This window comes from Myxocyprinus asiaticus, chromosome 5, assembly GCF_019703515.2.
Source record: "Myxocyprinus asiaticus isolate MX2 ecotype Aquarium Trade chromosome 5, UBuf_Myxa_2, whole genome shotgun sequence".
Lineage (NCBI taxonomy): Eukaryota > Metazoa > Chordata > Actinopteri > Cypriniformes > Catostomidae > Myxocyprinus > Myxocyprinus asiaticus.
The window spans coordinates 26,510,723-26,532,399 of record NC_059348.1 but is presented as its reverse complement, the minus strand read 5'-3'; the positions used below and the strand labels follow the sequence as shown (position 1 = coordinate 26,532,399).

The window sequence follows — 21,677 nt, the reverse complement described above, 5'->3', positions numbered from 1 at the left end:
AGGATGATAAATGGCGTTTGTGTCATAACGAACACATTTCTCGCTTGTGCTCCTATCGGGACCCGTGCGGCTCTATACAATGCAGTGCGCGTGAGCTAAACGAGCTAATGTGTTAGCATGTGCGCGAGCTAGTTTGAGAATCTTCGGAGAGTTAAAATGCAAAACAAAAAGACAAAATGAACGTACGACTTCTGTTTCACTAGTTAAAGTTTGGGTTAAAACAACTTTTCATGCTTTTAAACCATCATTTGATACAGGTGATACCGCCATGGTTGGAAACGAGTTAATTGTACACTTAAAACAGTTTACTTACAATGAAAGTACAGGTTAAATTGTACAAAAAAAATTTAAAAACACTTGGAACTCACAAAGAAGTTCGAGTGCAACTCATGAGCGAGTTTGATTCATATTGCATCATATGAAAGAAAGGCGATTCTTACCCTACTCAACGCGGGTCAGTTTAGGGTTTTCACCAATTAACTCCTGTTCGTATATCCCTAAAATCCCTTAAAATGTTTGAATAACTGTCGTGATTCAGATTCTGTTGCTAAAGTCGGCGTCTCAGCGTCCCGTCCTCACCAACACTGCCTCTCTCCTTTGTGTTAATTTCACACAATTCGAGTTTAATCCGATCGATCCAGGCAGTCGCGTTCTCGTGTCCTCTCCTCTAGACACTCACGCTCACCTTCCACAGGCGCGTGCATGACTTACAGGGTAAACATGCGTGCGCGTGACTGACCTCGCCAGGCTGTGACGCACGTGCATTTTTTCATTTACCTTCCAACTCTTTATAAACAATTTTGTGAAACGTATTGGTTCGATACTGCTGTTTTTCCTGGATATATCTGTATTTCTTGCAGTATTTTTCGCGTTTAGAATTGCTGTACTTGACTGTCATTTCTGTAACAACCAGGGCCGGCTCGGTTTGTGGGGCCCTAGGCGAAATTATGAAAATGCCCCACATATCATCATAACTTTAAAATATCCATAGAACCACTGCAAACGTGATGAGCAGAATTTTTTTTAATGGACAGCACTAAAAATAAGCACTATACTGTATAGCTAAGCTCAGTAGATAACGAATAACATGTCCAATAGCTTCCCCCAACATCAGTTTAACATGCATGCATAAAGAAATATGTGTATTTTAGCTGCTGTGACAAGTCACCATTTTATCGCCTTATTTTGTTCACCTTTCAACTTTTTTCTAGAAGTAAACTAGTGTCTCAATTAATATGAGGTCATGGAAACTGCAAGTATGATAATTACTGGGTAACATTTTATAATATGGTTTGCATTAGGTATCATTAACAATGTGAAATACAATTTTCCAGCAGTTATTAATCTTGGCTAATGTCAGTTTATAAAAATACAACTGTTTATTGTTTGTTCATGTTAGTTCATATTGTATTAACTAATGTTAACTTTTACAACCGCCAGTGTTACCCATTAAAGTTACACTAAATAAGAAAATGCTGTTTAAAATAGTTTTAGATAGTTTTAATTGTACAGGACACTGCTGGCAATGCTTGAAATTACATTTCAACCCACATAGCTATGCGTAAAAGTTTATTTAGAGCAACAAAATCAATGAAAACAAAAAATTGGCCAGAATGTGTGCAAAAGTGAATAAAAGTTCAAACAATTACATATTTTAAATAGGGCCTATAAACACAACACCTCGAAATATGTATTTGTAAACAAATGTAAAGAATAAACACATACCTCACTGAGAGCAGAGCTTTTGCAGATTAATTGCTCAAATGTTCGCTCTATGTGAGTTTTTTATGTCTTTATATCGACAGTGTCTGAATTCCTTCCCCAGCAGATTATTCTTGAGAAAACGAGAAAAGCCCTAATGATTTGACAAGCGCTGTTTCTGCTATCCTTTACACTAAATAAGCCTCAAAGACTCAAATATTATTATTATTTCCTGTGTTTCTGTCAGACGTGAGCATTATATAGCAAGGTGTGCGATCTGTGTCTAATAATACTGTTATAAGAAGCCACACTCCAGTTCCCAACAATACATATGAATATCAATAAATTATGCAGATTAGTGTGTACTGCTTAGCTTTACTTTTGTCGATATTAGATACAGTGCTGTTATTTTATTTGATGTAACTTTCAGTTATCTTTTCGTGATTTTTCATAGCTCATTTTATACTTAATAGGATGTTTTTAGTTTTCACCATCATTGTGAATTGTATTTTAAATGATCAGGTCCCCCCATGTTGTTGCTGTTTGTCTTGTTAAGTGTAAGCTCATTAGAAACCATTGAATTATGGAGAATTTCAAAATAAAAGTCATCAACATTTATTAATTTTATGACTTGTTCATTTGTTTTGCTCATTTGTGGGGGCCCCCAGGCACGTTGGGGCTCTAGGCAGCTGCCGGTTTGGCCATAGGATGAGCCGGCCCTAGTAACAACAGCATGTGTTTGAACATATAGGCTGTGTCTCTTTTGGAAGGCTGCGTCCTCCGGAGGTCGCATTTCTTTCTCGGCCGCGTACGTCATCGAGACTGTCTCATTTTAAAAAAAGAGAATAGGACACTTCGAATGCAACCTTCAAATGTGACCTTCTTTCACGGGAATTCGGAGGATGCATGAGGTGTATCCTTCATGGGCACTCACAACCCACAATTCTTTGCTTCAACACAAATGTCTAAAAAAAACAAATGAAGCCAATTTGCCCGTAAATATGATGTTCAAACGCAAGTAGTGTTAATTCCCAAGTTGAAGTATCTCAGTAGATGGGTGCAGAGCATATAATATGTATAATTATATTAATATATAATTAAAATAAAGTATTAAACTAAAAGTACACCTGTAAAATCTATTTTCTTTTCTCTTTACATCATTATAACTCTCCTAAATTTTACCTCATACATTCCCTTCCAGAGGAACTTTGTTACCGTCTCACTCAAAGCGCTCGCGCTTGTTAAAGAGTGGTGTGCTGTCATAGCAACCATGTTACGTTCCGTTTCCGTTTGTCCTACGAAGGCCGTCTCGTTTAAACGAGGCTTGTTTAAAGGAAGACGCTCAGTATACTGCAGCCTTCAAAGGACGCGTCCTACCTAGCACGCAGCCTTCCAAATGACACACAGTGTGTGTGTGTGTGTGTGTGTATATATATATATATATATATATATATATATATGTGTGTATGTATACACAGTAGCGGTTCTAGCTTGATTTCTCTGTTAAGTGTGAGCCCGTTAGAAATCAATGATGAATTGTGGAGAATTTCAAAATAAAAGTCATCAAGGTTTCTTAATTTTATGACTTGTTCATTTACTTTGCTCGTGTTCGGCATGCAAAGCTACACAAACTACACATAAGCAAACTGAATTTAGAAGGTTTTATTATATTTTTTTTCCATGACAGCATTTAATTTTGAGAACACAGTAAATAAAGTCGAGGGTCACAAATTTACTCCAGGTTTGGCTTTATCACACCCCTTTCACAACAGACAAGATGTTCACCATATATTTATTAACAACATAGTGCCAAGAGAAAGCAAATCTTTACACAATCACTCAGACACCTATATTAAAGTGGATCTGCACTGATGTTACACAGCAGACCGCATTGAGAAAAATAACTTTGAAGAGAGGGGGAAAATATATAATTATATGCATACATATGCATGCATATATGAAAACTTCTATGAATATTAAAGGTATAGGCATGTATGTGTGTCTGTCTAATGTATAAGTGAGTCTAAGTTTATCATATGCAAAATATGATTGCATGTAATTGCTGAAATTATCCTGTATAACATGATTGTGTTATTGTTGTGATGTCCCAAAATCTTTAAGGCAAACAGCAGATCTAGTTCTGGAGAGGGGATCCACATCTGGAGCCGTGATTTTAGAACACAGGTAAACACAAATTTGGCATTAAAACAGGTATATAAAGCCAGAGTTTCTATACAGAAAGAAGGAACAAGGGCACGGATACGAGGGTCAAGGCAGATGGCAGGAACAAACTAAAAAAAATGGCATAAAAGATTACCATAAAAAGGTGTCAAAGCAGGTTTTGAAATATCACAATACTGTTGCAGTTTCAAGCTCTATTCATACAGTATAGAATTTAAGCAAAACCATTACAGAATTCAAGCTTGGTCAACGTACACCAAAGCAAGAAATGCTAACTATATATACAGAATGTGAATGATAAATACAGATTTAAAACAGTCCTGCTTTTTTCTTCTTTTGACTTCTTCACTTGGATGATAGCTGTTCATTTCAGTACAGCTCTACGTTTCTTTTATTTTTACTTAAGGTTTCACCACAGTTTTCATAGAATTCACCCAAATAAACTGATTAAAATACTATAGATGACTTTGTAGTGTTTAATACAGTTCAGCTTGAAGTCAAATGGGCAAAAACAAAAAACACAACAACTTGCTGAGAAACAAACATGAATATATTTACCATAATAATTCCAAAGCTCCTGCCTTTTTCCTTACTTGTAACCATTATAATGTCTGCTGTAGCCCAAACAGGCTTCAGGAGTTTGACAGGAGGTTTTGTAGAGGACCTGGACTTTATAAATATTTTTTAGACAGCCATCTAATATATGATTTGAATCCGGGGCCTGGGCTGTGGGAGGTTAAGAAAATGTTAGTGAGCCCGACCAGTCCAGTAGAAACGTAAGGGGCGAAGGGGGGGTAGAGGAGACTGGAGAGTAAAAGGTAGTGCTCAGCAACAGCCTCCTCCAGCTTGCTGTCCTCCCTGGCTGCCACCCATTGAAGAGTTAGTGGCAGCATGCTGTGGTCCAATCTTAATGCCGTTAGCCTGCACACAAATAAAATGAAGACATGTAAGGGCTCATTTCTATTCAGGCTTCATTGTCAGATGACAAGGGACCTTACAATTTGAATTCCGGCTCCCAAAAAGTTAAAGAAACCTATGTAAAATTGCAGTGATTTTGTACTGTCACATAATGCTGCATTAAGCAAAAAATAAAAAAATACCAGCCCCGGTAGGCCTGAATTAGCAGCCCGCTTTTGTAAGCACTGAGGCGAGAGAACCTCTAGTGTGTTTTTCCAGCGGTAACACAGAGAAGCAGGAAAACCTGCCAGGGTTTTAAAAAAAAAAAAAACAAACAAAAAAAAAAAAAAACACACGCACACCTAAGCTGGTGGCACTTTCATTCATCACACAAACGGCATACACCTTGACAACTTTTCCCTTAAGTGGGCTCCTGTTCAAAACCGTAACTCCAAAGAGAGGCTACTGTAACATTCTTAGGAAACTCCACATTGTGTCAAATCTGATTTATAGTGATCTGGGGTGAGAGGGGGAGCTCACATGTGAGCCTTGAGGTTCCTGGCAAGGATCTCTATCAGCTGATGTGGTTTGGACTCTGTGCTTTGACTTTTTTTTTTTTTTTTTTTTTTTTTTTTACTTTTCCGACAACTCCAATAAAAATAGCTGCAGTGGGCTCACCTCCATTAAACCGGCTGTTACTTACAAGATGTGAGGAATTTACATGTTGGCTACCAGCCAGTAGAGAGAAACAGAGGGGTCTTTGTAATGCAGAGCTTTCCCTGCAGTAGCTCCCTTCTTTCACTCCGGTAATACACGCATGTAGATCATTGTGCAGGCATGCACCATTACATTCCTAAACATTTTATTGGTTATTACAATGTCTGGATCACATGCAAACCAGTACAATAACATCCGCTATACTCCATTGCTATTACATTTGAATTTGCATAGATTTATGGACTACAATGTAGCTGCTGTGGGTAACATCACCAGAGTACAAAGGTTATCAACCATCCAAAATTTGAGTAAACTGAAAATGTAGTGTGTGTAATATATATATATATATATATATATATATATATATATATATATAAACTTTTATTAAACCAACTTTTTGGTGGAACAAAATGCAAGTTTTCATCCTATCTTTTATTAAAAAGGTCTGAAAGTTGATCTAAAACCTAATCAACACTTGTGTTGAAAGTTTCTTAATCCAACCACCAGACCATACATAATGGATTCAGTATAGTGCCACAGGAAGTCCTCTTGACCCAATTATATTTAAACTCGTAATACAAACAAAGAATGTGCTTCCTATTCATATGGGTTACCTCGTTGTTTATATCAAAGACTCCCTCTTGGATCTTTTCATAAATCTCCTTGGCCGTGTTGATAAAAGCCTGAAACATAAAAAAAGACTATTTTAAACAAATCTAGGCAAAAATGCAATCCTCATAACTGCTTGACCTATCATATCAAGGATTCAAGTTAAGTGTAGCACTGCATCATTGACCAACGAGTAATACCAATCAATATAATCCAAGTATAATTTAGTCAAAACAGAAAGGATCATCTTGACATGTTCAAATGCAAAAATAAGCAAAGTTTTTACAATTGAAGGCTGGTGCCCCCATCTGGCTGTAAGTGGTCATGTCTATTATTACCATACTCAAGACAAGCACATTGGTCACCCAGAGAAAATAAAAATGGCAGAGGCTCCAGCTCACACTTAGTGTCAAAACCTGCCATAGACACTTTGTAGTCTAATTAACAGAGATGCTTTGCTTTTCGGTGGAACTACCCCTCAGCTCTCCAGAGCAACAGTCCTCTGCGGCTCAATTACCACAGAGAGAGAGAAAGAGATGGCTGAGCAAGTGCCGCAGATGTTTGCGCTTGTATCAGTGTGTGTGGCAGGGAATCTATGAATATGCATGAATCTTAAATAGAAGATTGAAACGTCATAAAGGGGTGGGGGAAGGTTCAGGAGAATTCACATGACACTAATGAGACAAATTAATCATTGAGGCGGCTTAGGGTGGGAGGATGGGGGAGGGACTTCCACAATTTAACACCCCCACTCTTTTAAAGCCAGCTCTGAGCCCTGCTTTAGCTTCTTGGCTCCAACCACAAAGAACCAAATATTTTCTCCCCAGTTTGTGTATCCCTAGGGCGTTATCTGTATTCATGTATGTGCGAATGTTTTCACACAAGGACCCACACATAAATCATCACACAAGCACTCAAGACCTCCATGCCATACAAGTGCTACTTTACCTCTTCTACATTTGAAGCAGTCTTTGCAGAAGTCTCCATAAAGATCAGACCGTGTTCTCTGGCAAAGGCCTCTCCCTCCTCTTTCTTCACCTCTCTCCGTGACTCCAAATCACTGCCATGAGAAACCAAGTCAGATTATTTTGATCAAACTAATTATGATTCCAGACATGCACTGAGTCATGCATTTCCTAAATACTATACTGTATTAAACTGCAATTCCTGCATATTAAGGGTTTCCTACCACTTGAGTCAATTCCAAACTATACCTAAAGCATTGGCAATGGATACTTAATTTTCAGTTTTTCAAATTTCTTTTGTGAGGTGTAAATATTCTGTCCATTTCATTAACTTTATGCACATCTCATTTCAATTATACAAGCTATCGGACACCATGCTCTCTTGATATCAGTATGGGTTCATAAATAGTGTTTGACTACTACTGTCTAAACTTAAGCAATGTGTACTAAATAAAAAGTATTGGACTAACCTTTTATTTCCAATGAGCATGATGACCATGTTAGAGTTGGAATGTTGACGAGCATCTTCTAACCAAGTTGTCAAGTGATTAAAGGTGTCCCGTCTGCATATACAATGAACATTGACAACAAAAAAAATAAAAAATACTCAGAGCAAAACTGAGTGACTTCAACTTTTAGTAATCATTGCAGTGCAGCAATGAATCTAGAGTAGAAAAGACAATTAAAGCAGAAGAGCTACAGAAATATGACAGCCAAATGATGGTCTGGTCTCACCTTGTGATATCATAAACTAGGAGAGCTCCAGCCGCACCTCTGTAGTAAGACCTGGTGATTGAGCGGAAAGATTCCTGTCCGGCCTGGAACACATGCACGCAATCATTGCAACATAAGTAATAGCCAGTTAATAAGCAACAATCAGATGCCAACAAATGTCCACTAGGTATGTTGCTTCTCAAGTTTATGCACTACAATCCCTACAGGCTGGTGATGTATTGGTTCCTCCAGCTCTAAAATACCACAGTATAAGCCAGATTTCCATTATTGAGCCTTCCGTCCGCAAATGCTGAAAGCCTATGGATTCTGATGTACAGCGACTTCACATGTACGGACACAGTCGACTCTCCATCCCCCAGTGCTTCTCTAGAGCATGGTGTCTGTCCAATTAGATGGCTCCCAGCACAGAGCCACCGTTCAGGAGTGTCATGGCATAAGATGGCCTTTGGTCAACCCACCCCCTCTGACAGCAGGCAAATAAGCCAGGAGCACATATTTGAATTCAATAACCCATTCTCCAGGGCAGCTGTTAACATTAGTGTTAATGGAGCCCATTGTGGATAAATGATAGATGACACCATTATGCCTGCCATCTGCTGGAGTGAAAGGTTACAGGAAGGCCAGACATGCAGATTTCTCCTGTTACTTCATTTAACACTCCCCCATCTTCTCTAGTTTTATCACAGAAAGCTTGTTGAAATAACTTTGAAATAAATTATTTATGGCACATTTAAAGACATGGTACAATCTAAGTGACATCATCATAACATGGCTACAAGAAACCACGCCAAACATCTACCACATGATAACTCCTAATTATCCTGACATTAGATGTTTCATAAGATAGCCTCACCCATGCAAATTGCCAATAAAAATTACGGATGTGCAGAACGACTAATTTCACTGACGTTTAAACTAAACTTTGAGTCGACTAGTCTAAAATGAAAGCAAACTTCAGAAAACCGTAAAAAATTAAAAATAAATTAATTTATGCGACCCATTTCAAATACTTTATTCCAAATCTGATGCTAAATTCCGCTGAAAAGGGGCATTTAACTGTGACATGTTGGCCTGCATTATCATCATTGTACATTAAATATAGAACATGCCATGCATTTACCTTTAGCAAATACAGGTTTATTTATTGAAAACAATTTAATGAATAGTGCAGGACCACTAGCACAACCCAAATAGCCTAACGGAATTCACCAAGAAAGTTAAAGGATTAGTTCACCCAAAAAGTAAAATTTGCTGATAATTTACTCACCCTCAGGCCATCCAAGATGTATATGACTTTCTTTCTACATCAGAACAGGATTTAAGATTTTTAGCAAGTATCCCAGGTTTTTAGCTTCATCCAATGCAAGTGAATGGACACCAATATTTGATGGTCCAAAAAGCACACTTAGTCAGCATCAAAGTAATCCACATGACTCCAGCCAATCAAGTAATATCTTCTGAAGTGAATCGATACATTTGTGTGAAAGACTAAATCACCAATTAAAACTTTATCTGCTCCAGATATCCTCTTTTTTCCAATTATATTTGTATTATTAATTATATTTAAAATGTGTAACATTAATATGACAGTAATTTCATATATCCTCTATAAAAATATAAAGCCAAACGTAAATGTGTAAAAATTTTGAACAGTTTAAAGGGGAAAAATATTAACCGACTAGTAATTCCAGTGTCTACTAGCAGCATCAGAACCGTTTAGTCGACTAGTTTTGCACATCCCTAATAAATTTTATTTAACATGACTTCATTTAACTTACAAAAATGACACCAGCAGTACACATACATATCTGGTTTGAGTCTCTTAATCTTAACTACTCTAAAAATTTATAAAATGAAATAAGACACATACAGTATAACATTAAAAAAGTTCTGACAGTGTACAGAGTATCATGGACATGGCTGATACTTTGTCTCTCTCTACTGGCCAAAATGTCTAGGCACAGCTGGAACATCTTTCATTTTCCAACCTCATTTCATAACTGCATTTCTTATTCAAGGACGATTAAAGGATATGTTCCAGGTTTAATACAAGTTAAGCTCAATTGACTGCCTTTGTGGCATAATGTTCATTAACAAGAAAAATTATTTAGACTCAACCTTTGTTTATTTCAAAGTCAAAATATCACTTACAGGAAGAACAATGGACATGAATGAGATCAGTCCACTACATAAACATTGAAACAAAAAGTTTCAAAGTTGAACTTGTATTGAGCGCAAAGATTCCTGTAGGCAGGTCTGGTCATAATTATCACAAAATATTTACGTCAGAAGTTTACATGACTTAGCCAAATACTTTAAACTCAATTTTCACAATTTCTGACATTTAATTGTAGAAAACATTCCCTGTCTTAGGTCAGTTAGGATCACCATTTTAAAAATGTGAAAATGTCAGAATAGAGAGAATGATTCATTTCAGCTTTTATTTGTTTCATCACATTCCCAGTAGGGACGCACTGATTCAATACCGGGATCGGTATCGGCTCCGATACTGAAGCTTTTAGACAGATCGGGTATCGGTCCGACGAGCCCGATCCAAATCCGATACTGTGTGTTTGTCATGTTAGTTACTGTCAAGCTCAAAAAATGACATAAAAGAACCATAAAAACACCATTAAAGCAGTTCATATGACTCGTGCATTTTAATCAAAGCCACTTGAAGACGTGCGATAGCTCTGTGAAAGGCTCTGTTTAATAAGTAAATATATAGTATGTGCAGCACCAGCGCGTTAGTGAATGGTGCTGCTCTGCTGACACAAACTCATGCACAGGCTGGTGATACACTGGCGGCTATTTTTAGCCTTCACAGCAGTGCGCAATATTTGAGCACTACTCAAGAACAGCATCTAAGATGTAGATGCTCAATAGTTCGGTTCACTTATAATATGCATTTAGAACTGCATCGGAGGTGCATTTTACCAGAATTTGAATAAGAAGCGAATTAAACTATTGTGAACTTGCCAACAAACAGACACATACAGGACTCCCTGGAGAGTTTAGAATGTCAAAATAAAAGCTTGAGGGTTTAAAAATTGTTCAAATTGGGTCAAACATTTTGGGTAGCCTTCCACAAGCTTCTCACAATAAGTTGCTGGAATTCTTGGCCCATTCCTCCAGACAGAACTGGTGTAACCGAGTCAGGTTGGTAGGCATCCTAGCTCGCACATGCTTTTTCAGTTCTGCCCACAAATTTTCTATCGGACTGAGGTCAGGGCTTTGTGATGGCCACTCCAATACCTTGACTTTGTTGTCCTTAAGCCATTTTGCCACAACTTTAGAGGTATGCTTGGGGTCATTGTCCATTTAGAAGACCCATTTGTGACCGAGCTTTAACTTCCTGGCTGATGTCTTGATGTGTTGCTTCAATATATCCACATAATTTTCCTTCCTCATTATTCCATCTATTCTGTGAAGTGCACCAGTCCCTCCTGCAGCAAAGCACCCCCACAACATGATGCTGCCACCCCCATGCTTCACGATTGGGATGGTGTTCTTCATCTTTCAAGCCTCACCCTTTTTCCTCCAAACATAATGATGTCATTATGGCCAAACAGTTCCATTTTTGTTTCATCAGACCAGAGGACATTTCTCCAAAAAGTAAGATCGTTGTCCCCATGTGCACTTGCAAACTGTAGTCTGGCTTTTTTATGGCAGTTTTGGAGCATTGGTTTCTTCCTTGCTGAGCAGCCATTCAGGTTATGACGATATACGACTCGTTTTACTGTGGATATAGATACTTGTCTACCCTTTCCTCCAGCATCTTCACAAGGTCCTTTGCTGTTGTTCTGGGATTGATTTGCACTTTTCGCACCAAACTACAGTGCATCCAGAAAGTATTCACAGCGCTTCACTTTTTCCACATTTTGTTATGTTACAGCCTTATTCCAAAATTTATTAAATTAATTATTTTCCCCATACAATACCCCATAATGACAACGTGAAAGTTTGTTTGAAATCTTTGCAAATTTATAAAAAACAAAAACAAAAACAAACAACAAACAAAAAAAAAATGTATTCACAGCCTTTGCTCAATACTTTGTTGAAGCACCTTTGGCACCAATTACAGCCTCAAGTCTTTTCGAGTATGATGCTACAAGCTTAGCACACCTATTTTTGGGCAGTTTCTCCCATTCTTCTTTGCAGGACCTCTCAAGCTCCATCTGGTTGGATGGGGAGCGTCGGTGCACAGCCATTTTCAGATATGTTAAATCGGGTTCAAGTCTGGGCTCTGGCTGGGCCACTCAAGGACATTCACAGAGTTGTCCCGTAGCCACTCCTTTGTTATCTTGGCTGTGTGCTTAGGGTCGTTGTCCTGTTGGAAGATGAACCTTCACCCAAGTCTGAGGTCCAGAGCACTCTGGAGCAGGTTTTCATCAAGGATGTCTCTGTACATTGCTGCATTCATCTTTCCCTCGATCCTGACTAGTCTCCCAGTTCCTGACGCTGAAAAACATCCCCACAGCATGATGCTGCCATCACCATGCTTCACTGTAGGTATGGTATTGGCCAGGTGATGAGCGGTGCCTGGTTTCCTCCAGACATGACGCTTGCCATTCAGGCCAAAGAGTTCAATCTTTGTTTCTCATGGTCTGAGAGTCCTTCAGGTGCCTTTTGGCAAACTCCAGGCGGGCTGTCATGTGCCTTTTACTGAGGAGTGGCTTCCGTCTGGCCACTCTACCATACAGGTCTGATTGGTGGAGTGCTACAGAGATGGTTGTTCTTCTGGAAGGTTCTCCTCTCTCCACAGAGAAATGCTGGAGCTCTGTCCGAGTGACCATCGGGTTCTTGGTCACCTCCCTGACTAAGGCCCTTCTCCCCCGATTGCTCAGTTTAGCCAGGCGGCCAGCTGTAGGAAAAGTCCTGGTGGTTCCAAACTTCTTCCATTTACGGATGATGGAGGCCACTGTGCTCACTGGGATCTTCAATGTTGCAGAAATTTTTCTGTACCCTTCCCCAGATCTGTGCCTCAATACAATCCTGTCTCGGAGGTCTAAAGACAATTCCTTGGACTTCATGGCTTGGTTTGTGCTCTGACATGCACTGTTAACTGTGGGACCTTATATAGACAGGTGTGTGCCTTTCCAAATCATGTCCAATCAACTGAATTTACCACAGGTGGTCTCCAATCAAGTTGTAGAAACATCCAAGGATGATCAGTGGAAACAGGACGCACCTGAGCTCAATTTTGAGTGTCATGGCAAAGGCTGTGAATACTTATGTACATGTGATTTTTTTAATTTTTAATTTTTAATAAATTTGCAAAGATTTCAAACAAACTACTTTCACGTTGTCATTATGGGGTATTGTTTGTAGAATTTTGAGGAAAATAATTAATTTAATCCATTTTGGAATAAGTCTGTAACATAACAAAATGTGGAAAAAGTGAAGCGCTGTGAATACTTTCCAGATGCACTGTACGTCCATCTCTAGGAAACAGAATGTGTCTCCTTCCTGAGCAGTATGATGACTGTGTGGTCCCATGGTGTTTATATTTGCATACTATTGTTCGTACAGATGCACGTGGTACCTTCAGGCGTTTGGAAATTGCGCCCAAGGATGAACCAGACTTGTGGAGGTCCACAATTGTTTTTCTGAGGTCTTGGCTGATTTCTTTTGATTTTCCCATGATGTCAAGAAAAGAGGCACTGAGTTTGAAGGTAGGCCTTAAAATACATCCACAGGTACACCTCTAATTGACACCAATTAGCCTATCAGAAGCTAATTGTCTAATTGCCTAAAGGCTTGACATCATTTTCTGGAACTTCTGAAGCTGCTTAAAGGCACAGATAACTTAAACTTCTGACCCACTGGAATTGTGATATAGGCAGTTAAATTTGAAACAATCTGAAACATTGTAAACAATTGTTGTAAAAATGACTCGTGTCGTGCACAAAGTGGATGTCCTAAACGACTTGCCAAAACTATAATTTGCTAATATGAAATCTGTGGAGTGGTTAAAAAATGAGTTTTAATGACTTCAACCTAAGTGTATGTAAACTTCTGACTTCAACTGTACACAGTATACATACTGGCATAGCATTTAAATCAATCTGGGCTCAGTCATAAACCCAGTTACACAGAATGTTTATGGAAAATAAAGCATTATTCAAGGTTGCAGATTATGAAAGAGACACACTGAACTCTACATAACACAGCAAACTATGTTTCCTTACTCATTTCCTGAGTAATCAGCCAATGAACAAAAGAAAGAAAATATTGCTATATAAATTCAACACATTTAAGGGAGTGTTTAAGCATGGTTTAAAGCAGTGCAACTAGTTTCCTGAGGAAATTATTCCATAGGGTTTACGGTGTATGTCTCATACTGTATTGGCTGAAGTTCTAAGTGGTGCAAGTGACTTTTGGGTATGCAATACATAAATGTACCTACTACCGGATATAGCTAAAATAGGTGTCCCAAAATAAAAAAATAAAAAATTAACACCCATATTTGTGACGGCACTAGGCTCTGTGGAACAGCCCATGCTTTTGACCTAATCAGAAAACAAGCCAATAAGAAACATTCTCTGCCTGTCAATCATTTTGCATGTTCAGATTCGCTGACATGTTTTTGAAAGGCTGGGTTTCAGAGGGCATGTGGTTAAATTCAGCAACATGGCAAAGGTTAGCAAAACAGTTAAAAATGCTAACACATTTAAAGTAGCTTTAATGCCAATGGAAAACAGTCATTGTTCCTCATAGGCATAATGTTGCATTGGCATTTATGTCTGCCCAAGACTGTCTAATCAGTAAACAGATTTTCTCATCATTGTCTCGACTTTATCAGTCATATATCACCACCTAATTACACCTAACTACAATTAAAATAAACAAAAACAGGTATTACCTAGATGCATCTATTGAGGAAAACACGTGAAGAAAAAAAAAAAAGTGTGTGATAAATCTAGTGTGCATCAGACGAAACGGTGAATGTAATCTTACCGTATCCCAGATCTGAAGTTTTATCTGTTTGCCATCTATAGTGATCATTCGTGCTCCAAATTCAACACCTGTCAAGACAAATGAAGGCAGAGATTGATTCATAACTCATACATCAGCACAGGGCAGTGAAAACATCGACTTTGATTTACATCAACACTACTGACTACAAAACATTATTGACAGAAAACTGGACAATATGGTAATGAAATGTCAATTTTACTTATTTACCCAGGCTTTGTGAAATGTGCTTGTGTGGAGTCGATTGATGAAGCCTGCACATCCTAACTCCTAACAACAATCTCCACTTTCTGTCCTTTCAGTAGGTTCCTTAAAGGGATAGTTCATCCAAAAATGAATATTCTCTCATCATTTACTCACCCTCATGATATCCCAGGAGTGTATGACTTTCTTTATTCACCAGAACACATTTGAAGAAAAACAGAAAAATATCTCAGCTCAGTAAGTCCTTAAAATGCAAGTGGATGGTGATCAGACAGTCAGCAAAAATAGCGGTTAATGTCTTCTAAAGCGATACGATCATTTTTGGTGCAAAAAAGGATCAATATTTAAGTACTTTTTAACTATAATCCAACACTTCCAGTAAGCTTCACGAAAGGGTGGGGATCACGTTGTCTTTCGTGTGACGTATTTGCATTGCCATGTTACGGACGTAGTCTCATGTTCTCCACTCAGTTGAGACATTCAGGATAAGTACACAATCGCACTATTGTGAGTAAACAAATAGATACAAATACAGATCTAAACCAAAAGCAACGAAGTGTTCCTCCTACACAGTTCTAAACAGCGCTGTTCTTAAATCGGGTGTGTCGCACATGCCTCAGTTCTCGAGTGTTTAACGTGCCAACGCGATTACGTCGATTACGCGCATACTGCTGCGGACCGGAAGTGATGATTTAAGAGTTTAAAAACATATTGATCTTTTTCGCATCAAAAGCGATCGTGTCACTTTAGAAGACATTAATTTAACAGCTGGACACCTGTATGGATGACGTTTACGCTGACTATCTGTGATTTTTGGAGCTTCAAATGTCAAATCACCATCCACTTGCATTTTAAGGACCTGCTGAGCTAAGATATTTTTCATTAAATGTGTTCTGTTGAAGAATGAAACTCATACACACCTGGGATATCATGAGGGTGAGTAAATGAGAGAATTTTAAATTTGGCTGAACTAACCCTTTAAAAACCTTTTGAAAGCAGACTGGCACCAACCTGTTTCTTGTACTGATTAGACCCATTTCCTGCTGTTTTAAATAATAAAGGAATATAATGAGCTTGGGTTAAAGAGCCTTACCAATGGTGAGATCGTGCACTGGCTGAAAGCGCTTATCTGTAAACTGTAATAATAGGCACGACTTCCCCACACCTGCAAAGCAAACACAGAGGGTCACACATGAATGGCCATAATTAGCCTTAAGGATATACACATCTGCCATATCCCATTGCACTGGAATCATTTGTTAAGTCTTTATTTGAGAAACTTTAAAAAGGTGTTGAGGTTTTATCAGTAGTGATGCTAAATTGCCACAACCCTTTCACATTACACATAATTGTCCAATAACATGCACACAAACATCCACATTCATACAACACCTTTAATTAAACCATCTCATTATGCTACTCCTGAGAAAGGATGAGAATAAAAATGAACGCACACACACAGACTATTAGGCCATGCAGAGTAGTTTAAAACAACAGCATGTAACACCAATTACAAGATGGATTGATAGCAGAGACAAAGATTTGTAATATACAATCCTTTTTCTTATTTGTTTCTCTATTTCAATATTCACTCTGTAATGGTAATAAAAAAATAATGGGGTTCAAACACAATGTAAAATGGCAATTCCATATATCAACAAAACAAAAATGCATAAACTGCAATGCAAAATCTCTTGCACACAAATTATTCTCCTATGACCTCTATCATCTGCAGTGTTTTCACTTTGTTTTTCTTTTCCATTTACTTTGAACTACAGACGTGTGTCCCTTTTACATAATTTCACTCACTAGATTAATTGCTTAATTTCATATGTAATAATCTAGGCTAATCAAGGAAAATCTTTAAATAAAGACAGTTTTGATTTCTTACAAAACCACATAAACCTATCCACCGAAATGAGATTAGAGTATCTGCCATGACACACAAACAGGTTAAATGCTTAGGAGTAGGCGTTACCATGAGCAACAGCCGTTGCCAAGCGAGCGAGCTGCATTCAAACAGAGCTCACAAGAGAGATGTATGAAGACAACATTACAATGCTGAAATTAGGCAATGTGTAATCACCTGCAGCAAACACTATCAACCTATATAGCTGCAGAACAATATGGTTTCTAACTAGGAAAATTAAAAACAAACAAAATAGGATTCACAGCTTTGTTATGGCCTGTATTTTGTCTCCTGAGAATGCTGGTTGACAACATAAATAATCTCAAAACAGCTGATTACTACGGTTTCAATTTAACCCTGTACTATAATATCCAGCTGAGCTGTGGCAAACGGTTAAAAATCAAACAAAAAACAAAAACATTGAACCAAAGGGAATGTCTATCTTTTAGGGGTGAGCATATTACTATTGTAATAAGCCACAACTCCCAAACACTTACCAAATGTGGGTTAAAAGAAGAAAAAAGTGATTGTAATGTTAAAAGAAAATTACCTGCTGTTCTGCATTTAAGCAGAAACAATAGCTTGTACTTTTCTAATAACTCAATTGCAATTTGGTAAGGTAGTGTTACTTGGGCTGCACAATTAATCAAATAAATAATCGAGATTATTAAATAATCAGCTTCCACAATTAACTAATCATGAGGGGTCAAAGTGTCAATCGTAGCAGTGCATGTAGTTCTACTCATGTTGCATACAATTTTTAATCAAAATTCTATTTAACTAGTGTTTGTGCAGCGGTTGAGCATTGTAACAGACAAATCCGTTGCTAGCTTCTGTGAATAATTTATTTATAATTTATTCCAATGTGCAGTTGAACAACTAGTTTTGATTTACTGATGTATACTTATGTTCGATTTGTTCTCATTTGTAAAGGGGTGGTCACACTAGGTTTTGAGCTTGTGATTTTTAAGCATCAATCGACTCCAATACTTCAACTCTGTAGGTCCTCACAATTCAAGTGAATGTGTGCCAAAATTTAAGCTCCAAAATTCACATTTAAAGGGAGCATAAAAGAAATTCATTGTTTGAAATAATTCATCCAATGGTTAAATCCATGTGTTCGTTTCAGCGATGCATCGCGATAATTTCTCAAGCGATTCTGAATCAATTCTCAAAAGAATCAGAATCAATTCCAAGTTCAGTTTAAACCGCGGCAGCACAGTGGCACGCGCCAGAGACAAAGATGCGCATTAAGCGCATACACTAAAGTCAAGCGCACAAACACGACTGTTTGCAGACTAGGTGTATCAAACACATGACCATTTGGGCCCGAATGAAACTACGATCATGAAATTCTTTCACAAACCCACGCACATAGCAACGGGAGAGTTTATTCGTTATAGCATGCCAACAAACAACATGAAAGACAAGCTTGCACCCGTTCTTGTACACAACGGGGGAAAACAGCAGAAACTAATAATAAGTTGGCAGTTCGTGAGACGTGGGTTATGTTTTCGTTTAATTCTTCATCCCCCCCCAATGCCGTTCTCTACTCTTATGCGCTCTCCATTTCATTGGCTTTTGCTTATTGCCAGTCACTCGCTTGTCAGGACAGTGCACACACCTGATAAGGGTTTAAAATCCATCGTAGAATTTGCGAGGGGTCGTGCGATCTTCTACTCGCAGAGAAAACAGATGGAACAGTGCATATGAGATGCTTGATACATATCTGAAGCAACAGTCGTGCTATTTAAACCAATTTACATTCACCTGTGCAGATGAGGACAGCAGCTGACAGCTGCACTCTCATAGAGATACTGTATATCTTTCATCCTGGACCAGCAACTTCCAGTTGTGGTTAAAAATTAAAATTAATATATGCCATGCCTATTCATTTTAAATAATTAAATACTATAAAATTATTAACAATGCTTTAAAATATATACAGTACTGTGCAACGTTTTAGGCACTTGTGAAAAAAGTTGCATATTGAGGATGTCTTCAAAAATAATGACATAAATAGTTTTCATTTATCACTTAATGTCATATAAAAAAGTTAAATCAATATTCGGTGTGACCACCTTTGCCTTTAAAACAGCCCCAATTCTCCTAGGTACACCTGGACACAGTTTTTCTTGGTTGTTGGCAGATAGGATGTACCAAGCTTCTTGGAGAATTCACCACAGTTCTTCTATCTATTTAGGCTGTCTCTATTGCTTCTGTCCCTTTATGTAATCTCAGACAGACACGATGTTCAGTGGGGCCTTTGTGGGGGCCATGTCATTTGTTGCAAGGCTCCCTGTTCTTCTATTCTAATCTTTTCTATTTGCAAAAATGTTTGGGAGTCTAACATTTATATTTCCTATTGACACACTAAAGCTGAAGATATAAATAACCATCTTAAGACAAATGCTTTTGTGAAACAAAACACACACACAAACACACACACACTCACTCACTCACTCACTCTACCGGTCAAAAGTTTTGAAACACTTCACTTGTTTCTCATGATCTTTTGATCTGAAGGCGCATGCTTAAATGTTTGAAATTAGTTTTGTAGACAAATGTAATTGTGCCACCATATTAATTTAATAAATATATATATATTTTTTTTAATTGATGACTTGGACAAATAATAAAGAAAAGCAGCAAATAAGTGCCCAACATAGATGGGACACTCCTTCAATACAGTTTAAAAAGCATCCCAGGGTGATACCTCAAGAAGTTGGTTGAGAAAATGTCAAGAGTACATTTCTGAAATATCTAGGCAAAGGGTGACTACTTTGAAGATGCTAAAATATCAAAAAGCAGAAAGAGAAAAAATAGAGACTAAAAAATAAACTGATGAAACTGAAAAAAAGATTCGTGATGCATCAAGAATCGTTTTATAATCGAATCGTTAGCCCAGTGAAGATTCACACCTCTAATATTTATGCTAAAAAAAAAAAAAAAAAATCTCAGGTGTTCATGAAATCTGGCATTATGCGGTAAATAAAAATAGATGCTTTTATACATTTATGAACTGTTCCATTACACGTTGGGGGAAAAAAATAAAACACACACATATATATATATATATATATATATACACACACACACACACATATATGCACACCCTGAAATTATTTCATTAAACATTACAACCACCTTTTTAGTGCAGCTCTGAACGCCACGTTTTGATATTATTGACGTATTATTTTGAGTTAAATTCAGCTTTGGGAAAAAAAGACACCGTCCTCTGGGCATAATTAAATGACAGATAAACTATTTCATAGGCAAAAATACATCGTCTCCCTTTGACGTATCTGTGTTTTGGGGAAAGGCCGACAGACAAGTCCAGCAGGCCACAAATATGAGGGGTGACCATCAGCGAAAAAAATATTACATGACTCTGACTGATCAATGTGAGGCTTAACGATAAAAACATAAGGCATATCATTTATGGTTCATGCTTATTGAGGATTTTCAGTCGAGTGAAAAAAACAATTCAGTGAACGCCATTTTCAAACAGGGTAAATAGCTGCTAGCGATGTTGGCTAACAAGCTAGGCTGTTGTGGCCTTTAGCTGGGGTTAGAAAAAAAGTCAGTAAAAAACTGGAGCCAGATGCACTGACATGCACACAGCATGTAGCTCCCACGTCATGATTATGAAAAGTACAGATGCTACTGTTGTTATTGAGGGAGACAGCTCATACGAAGCATAATTTAGCTTGCCTGCTAGCTCCCCCTATCCAGTCTGAGTGAAGCAGCGGAAAACAAAAGACCGTGACAGCCTTATAACGGCACACTGCTGCCATGACATGAAGCACATGCTTAGGATATGATTTTATAGACGGGATAAATGTTAACCTAAGAGCTAATAAGGTAGATGGAGAGAAAAATCAGCCTGTCAGTTCTTCCAACCCCACGCGTCTCTGCTTGATCCACGTCATTGACTCCAACACTACGGAAATAACAGACTCACTCCCGCTGCTTACCCGTGTCTCCGATTATGATGTATTTGAAGAGGTACGCGTACGCCATGGCCAACTGGTCCTGTATCAACCTGTTGTGGCCTTTTTAAAATGGCTCCTTGAACGAAAAACGCAGGGAATGTGTGTGTGATATATGCCTCCGCTAAGCCAGCCCTTTTCTCTCTTAGACGGAAAGGAACAATAAACACATCGAGCTCCAGCCAGCCTACGTCACACGTCCCGCCTTCGCCACGCACGCAGAACAGAAGGAGCTCTGGACCTCACCGGAAATTCACTCACCACAGGCCAGTTAGAGCAGAGATACATTCCTGGACCTGAGGGTTTTTATTTCTACATGTGGACACTTTCACACGGGAATAATTATCATTCTAAAGCCTTAAGTGAAAGTGATGGTAAATTAATCCCATTCAATACATACAAGAATGAGCATTTCTAACAATGAAGGTCCTGAAGGTAGATAAATAGAAAATATGATTTTTGTGCCTTTGTCTTTGGTTTTTATTAATCATTTAGAATATTATTATTATTATTATTTTATCAAATCCTGTTTTGTTTAGATTATAATCAGGCACTGTCCCCATGGAGCCTATTCTGGGGTTAATGGTGCAGTCAGTAATTTTTCCCCATTTAAATTTTTTTACTCCTAAAGAAATAAATTGTAATTTTGAAACATATGTATAAAATCATCCACACACACATGAGATGAGGACTTTAGTCATATCAGTAACCTTTTAAAAGCTGTTTTATATTTCATGGGGCAGGGGCGCCCTCATGGGGGCTGCCATTTTAAAATCACATGACCGGCTG

The 21,677-nt window shown here is 38.1% G+C and overlaps 2 protein-coding genes across 3 annotated transcripts in view; both read right to left on the bottom strand.

The window, feature by feature from the left end:
• Window positions 1-673, bottom strand: part of LOC127440667 (chromodomain-helicase-DNA-binding protein 7-like) — a 74,965-nt gene extending 74,292 nt beyond the window's left edge. For both annotated transcript variants that reach the window (XM_051697392.1, XM_051697393.1), the window contains exon 1: window positions 441-673. The gene's annotated coding sequence lies outside the window, so the exon portion shown is untranslated. The remainder of the gene's footprint in view (window positions 1-440) is intronic.
• Window positions 674-3,348: 2,675 nt separating this feature from the next.
• On the bottom strand, window positions 3,349-21,072 carry LOC127440524 (ras-related protein Rab-2A). The gene is made up of 8 exons (XM_051697158.1): window positions 20,874-21,072; window positions 16,081-16,152; window positions 14,766-14,833; window positions 7,806-7,888; window positions 7,541-7,633; window positions 7,054-7,165; window positions 6,111-6,179; window positions 3,349-4,803 (listed from the first exon to the last, which is right to left on the bottom strand). The coding sequence occupies exons 1-8, from the start codon at window positions 20,917-20,919 to the stop codon at window positions 4,708-4,710; spliced, it is 639 nt and encodes a 212-aa protein (XP_051553118.1). The 5' UTR covers window positions 20,920-21,072; the 3' UTR covers window positions 3,349-4,707.
• Window positions 21,073-21,677: the final 605 nt, after the last annotated feature.

Excerpts from the sequence above, each read along its gene's own strand:
- LOC127440524 (XM_051697158.1), bottom strand. The coding sequence starts at position 20,919 with ATGGCGTACGCGTACCTCTTCAAATACATCATAATCGGAGACACGG. Across the intron at positions 7,166-7,540 it reads ATGCTCATTGGAAATAAAAG|TGATTTGGAGTCACGGAGAG; the intron begins GTTAGTCCAATA and ends TTCTCATGGCAG. Across the intron at positions 6,180-7,053 it reads CTGCTTCAAATGTAGAAGAG|GCTTTTATCAACACGGCCAA; the intron begins GTAAAGTAGCAC and ends TTTATGTTTCAG.